The sequence below is a fragment of the Palaemon carinicauda genome, chromosome 15, assembly GCF_036898095.1.
Source record: "Palaemon carinicauda isolate YSFRI2023 chromosome 15, ASM3689809v2, whole genome shotgun sequence".
NCBI classification, from domain to species: Eukaryota; Metazoa; Arthropoda; class Malacostraca; order Decapoda; family Palaemonidae; genus Palaemon; species Palaemon carinicauda.
In genome coordinates this window covers 8864436-8869435 of record NC_090739.1, presented here as the reverse complement: position 1 = coordinate 8869435, position 5000 = coordinate 8864436, and the positions used below count along the sequence as shown (strand labels likewise).

Below are 5000 nucleotides of genomic sequence, written 5' to 3'. Positions count from 1 at the left end.
ATTCATATCAAAGCTTCAGCGAAAGACGCTCGGACAGTCAGTTCTTGCCGCGAAGAAAAGGTTTGGGAGTAGTGGAGAAAGATCAGCATTTATCTAGTACATTTAACTCTGTATCTAATTTACTTCACAAAGTTAAAAAATCATTAGGCACAAACTAATTTCAATTGAAACTGTAATTACTTAAAACTGATGAGATTACTTGCATGTAACTGTAGGTCAAGGTTATGAAGTAATTAGCTTGTATAACATTAACTGCTATAAACTAATAAGATTACTTGCATGTAACTGTAGGTGATGGTTATGAAGTAATTTACTTCTGTAAAATCAACTGCTATAAACTAGTAAGATTACTTGCGTGTAACTGTAGGTATCGGTTATGAAGTACTTTACTTGTATAACATTAACTCATTAACTGCTTAAAACTGATAAGATTACTTGCATGTAATTGAAGGTATCGGTTATGAATTAATTTACTTGTTAAGCATTAAATACTTAAAACTGATGAGATTACTTGCATGTAACTGTAGGTGACGGTTATGAAGTAATTTACTTGTATAACATTAACTGTGGGTATCGGTTATGAAGTAATTTACTTGTCAAGCATTAACTACTTAAAACTGATAAGATTACTTGCATGTAACTATATGTATCGGTTATGAAGTAATTTACTTGTAAAGCATTAACTACTTAAAACTGATAAGATTACTTGCATGTAACTATATGTATCGGTTATGAAGTAATTTACTTGTAAAGCATTAACTACTTAAAACTGATAAGATTACTTGCATGTAACTATATGTATCGGTTATGAAGTAATTTACTTGTAAAGCATTAACTACTTAAAACTGATAAGATTACTTGCATGTAACTATATGTATCGGTTATGAAGTAATTTACTTGTAAAGCATTAACTACTTAAAACTGATAAGATTACTTGCATGTAACTGTATGTATCGGTTATGAAGTAATTTACTTGTAAAGCATTTAGCCAAAGTGCAATGCAATATCTGCAATGGATTACTAGCTGTAGTAATCTGACTAGAAGGATACTCTAATGAATTAAGAGTCTATATGCTGAACAAAAAAAAAGGCAAATGAAAATGGGAAAGAAAGAGTTACTAGAGCAAACCTAACGACACAGGATCTCCTTAGAACAAGAGGAATTCCTAAGATGAAAGTGAAATTAGTGAGTTTAATGGAAGGAATAGCAATTTGGGGAAGGGGGACAATTCCTGACTTGTTCCTTTGAGAACCAAAAATGCCATATGGCACCATAGTGATTCACAGTAATTTAAGGGGGCGGGGACAATTCCTGACTTGTTCCTTTGAGAACCAAAAATGCCATATGGCACCATAGTGATTCACAGTAATTTAAGGGGGCGAGGACAATTCCTGACTTGATCCTTTGAGAACCAAAAATGCCATATGGCACCATAGTGATTCACAGTAATTTAAGGGGGCGGGGGCAATTCCTGACTTGTTCCTTTGAGAACCAAAAATGCCATATGGCACCATAGTGATTCACAGTAATTTAAGGGGGCGGGGACAATCCTAACTTGTTCCTTTGAGAACCAAAAATGCCATATGGCACCATAGTGATTCACAGTAATTTAAGTGGGGGGGGGAAACAATTCCTGACTTGTTCCTTTGAGAACCAAAAATGCCATATGGCACCATAGTGATTCACAGTAATTTTAGATAGATGTTGATGAAGTTTCTCTTATAAAATGATCCTATTTGGCTCTACACTAATAATTGGAGGTAAGGGATATTGCATCCCATTGAAATAGGATAAGTTTGCTTGTAATTGGGCTTACAAGAAGCGCTTGATACCCTTGGAAATTGGTTCTCTTGGCTTTGGAGTGGGGATGATCACGTCGATGCCTGAGGGTTCCTTTCGTAGAGTTTGCTGTCAAAGAAAAGATAAGAATTTAAAAGATGCTCCACAATATTCTTATTTTCATTGCTATTTTATAATGTCATCTATTACTCAATTGTTTAAATATCCACATGAAAATAAACACCTTAACATAAACTGAGGGTATAAATCACATTAAACCTCGACCTCACATCGCTACCTCATTGCAAGAGGGTCGTAACTCCAAATTTGCTAGTTTTGAGTTATATGGTGTACAAGATTGCCGAATTGATTCTGCATCTTTTGGTAAAAGAGTCGTAAATCTAGGTGAATTAGCGGCCGAGAGATGGCACTAAGAAGATTGTGAAACATGATCAAATTCATAGGACTTAGCAACTTTCAAAGGCGTCTCCTGAAAAATCAGGAATTTGGAGTTACGACCCTCTTGCAATGAGGTAGCGACATAGGAATCCTCTGTTTGAAAACATTGATTTAGCAAACGAAAACAAGAATAAAGGATACTAACCACGAGACCATTTCCGTCCTTCTTGTCTTCGTAAGTGACGGTGTAGACAAATCCGTCGGGAAGGACGTAGCTGTAGGACCCCTTGACACGTCCGTCTTCATCACCAATTTCGGCGCGATTCTGGTAATTGGTGGTGTTCTTGTCCATTACGGCCCACCCGAAGTTGTAAGGTTTTGGGGGCTGTGGAAAGGATAATGTCATGAATTATAAACTTATTTTTGCATAAAATATTATATCTTTATGTGAACAGTTTTTTTTTCTTTCATTCATTATTATCATTACTACACAACCTACAACCCTAGTTGGAAAAATAGGTTTCTATAACCCTAAGGAGTCCCAACAGGGAAAATAGCCAAGTGAGGAAAGGAAATAAGGAGACAGATAGAAGAGTGAGCTACCTAACCTACTACCCTAGTTGGAAAAACAGGTTTCTATAACCCTAAGGAGTCCCAACAGGGAAAATAGCCAAGTGAGGAAAGGAATTAAGGAGACAGATAGAATAGTGAGCTTGAATGTACCTTCAAACAAGAGAACTCTAACCCGAGGTAGTGGTAGACCATGGTACGGTGGCTATGACACTACCCAAGACTAGAGAACAATGGTTTAATTTTTGGAGTGTCCTCCTAGAAGAGCTGCTTACGATAGTTTAGGAATCTCTGCTACCCTTATCTAGTGAAAAGTAGCCACTGAACAATTACAGAGCAAAAGTGAACCCCTTGACAGAAGACCAATCGTAAATAAAGCTCGATAATGGAAAACAGATTTCCTACAAAATACGAAGCTCGTTCGCAAAACGTAGTCAGAAAATAAGTCAAATTAAGACAGGAAAATCTGACACAGAGAAAAAGTAAATAATGAATAAGTAGGAAAAAACTCACCTCAGTAATGTCCTCTTCATCATCAAACACAGTGTTGCTGCCAAGTTTGGCAGACAAGGCAAAGGCCACCATACCAAACAATACCAGGACCTGGAAATAAGAAATGAGGAACAGTTAGAGGCTGTAATAACGTAGATGACATAAGGTTAGTATTTAGCTCTATTTCTATTAAGCTTTGAGAGTCTCTTCACTATTTTATTTTCAATTCTTAAAAGTGATCTGTGCATTCTTTTCTTTCGTGGCTAAAATCGGAGCCTTTGTAGGGTGACGGCCAGATCCGTTTTCATTCATAAAAAATGGGAATATTATAAAGTGGGGTGGACTGTGGCCGTCATTCTAAAATCGAGTTGGTAGAAAACTGGAATATTCTGAACTGTGGCCGTCGTTCTAAAAACGATTTTGGCGGGAGAAGCTAACTTAAATAACCCACCTAACCTATGCTAAAGGCCGTATCCTTAATAGGACGCTTGGCCGTAGCGCTACAAACTACCCTCTAAAATCCTTTTTGTTTTTGTTGTTTTATCGTTTATATTGTTCATAAGTCCCATAGTTATCTTTTGTTTTCTTTCTGCTTCTAACGTTTATCTGTATTACATTATCAGTTTGCCGCTTTACCATTATTTCTTGATTACTCATGTTGAGTTATGATTATTATATTGTTCATATGAATTACTTTTCGCGGGGCATTTATGTATACCATGTTTACGTGTATGAACTTAATATGAATCCGTATTCTTTTCATAGTATTTGTGAATGATATATTAAAACCATGACACACATATTAATACCTAATACTTTTTATCTTATATATTGTTTCTATGAATTGCTTATTGTAGGATATTCATATATCACATACGTGCGTGTATGAACTTAATATGAATCTTTAAGAAAGTTATATATAATCCAATACGTTAACTGTTATATTCTCAAATTATTAAAAACATCATTGTTATCTTTCACATTTTTGTGAAGGATATTTTTAAACAATGACGCGCATATTATTATTATTATTACTTGTTGAGCTACAACCCTAGTTGGAAAAGAAGGATGCTATAAGCCAGGGGCCCCAACAGTGAAAATAGCCCAGTGAGGAAAGGAAACACGGAAAAATTAAATATTCTAAGAACAGTAACATTAAAATAAATATTTCCTATATAAACTATACAAACTTTAACAAAACAAGAGGAAGAGAAATAAGATAGAATAGTGTGGACGAGTATACCCTCAAGCAAGAGAATATGCCTATTTTTTATCTTATGTAAAGCAAAGACTTGCAATAATTATAGTGCAATAAAAAGAAGATTAAAGCAGAGGTAGTTACGCAATTGTTTTACTTTTTCTTTTACTTTTGCGAACGCGGTTAAATAACCGCTTAGTTATCGTATTAGAAGTGTCGTTTATGATGCTCTCCGTTCAGGTAGGTTTACCGCAAATTACCGCTATACCAATTTCGATTTCTAATGTATTACAGATGTTACTTGTACATATCCCGTAACCAGGGAAGATAGATGGAGATGGTGGCGGTGTGGTGTTTAGATATTCAACTCGTGTGTCTTAATATTTCTTTATGATATTATATCAAATCTTGGTTTTAAGTATAATGCATCTTACTTTAAAACAACTTTATAAGACATAAACAAGGAAAACTGATTTAAAACCATGTGGTAATATAAGTATAATGCATCTTACTTCAAAACAACTTTATAAGACATAAACAAGGGAAACTGATTTAAAACCA

The 5000-nt window shown here is 35.1% G+C and overlaps 1 protein-coding gene across 1 annotated transcript in view; it reads right to left on the bottom strand.

The window, feature by feature from the left end:
• The window catches only part of LOC137654476 (cuticle protein 19.8-like), a 14996-nt gene that overhangs the window by 164 nt on the left and 9832 nt on the right, over positions 1–5000 (bottom strand). Inside the window, exons 2-4 of the mRNA XM_068388138.1 lie at positions 3263–3352; positions 2385–2564; positions 1–1909 (exon numbers count right to left, since the gene is read on the bottom strand). The exon at positions 1–1909 is cut by the window's left edge and continues 164 nt beyond it. Of these exons, the coding sequence (XP_068244239.1) occupies positions 1814–1909; positions 2385–2564; positions 3263–3352 (366 nt within the window). The 3' untranslated portion in view covers positions 1–1813. The remainder of the gene's footprint in view (positions 1910–2384; positions 2565–3262; positions 3353–5000) is intronic.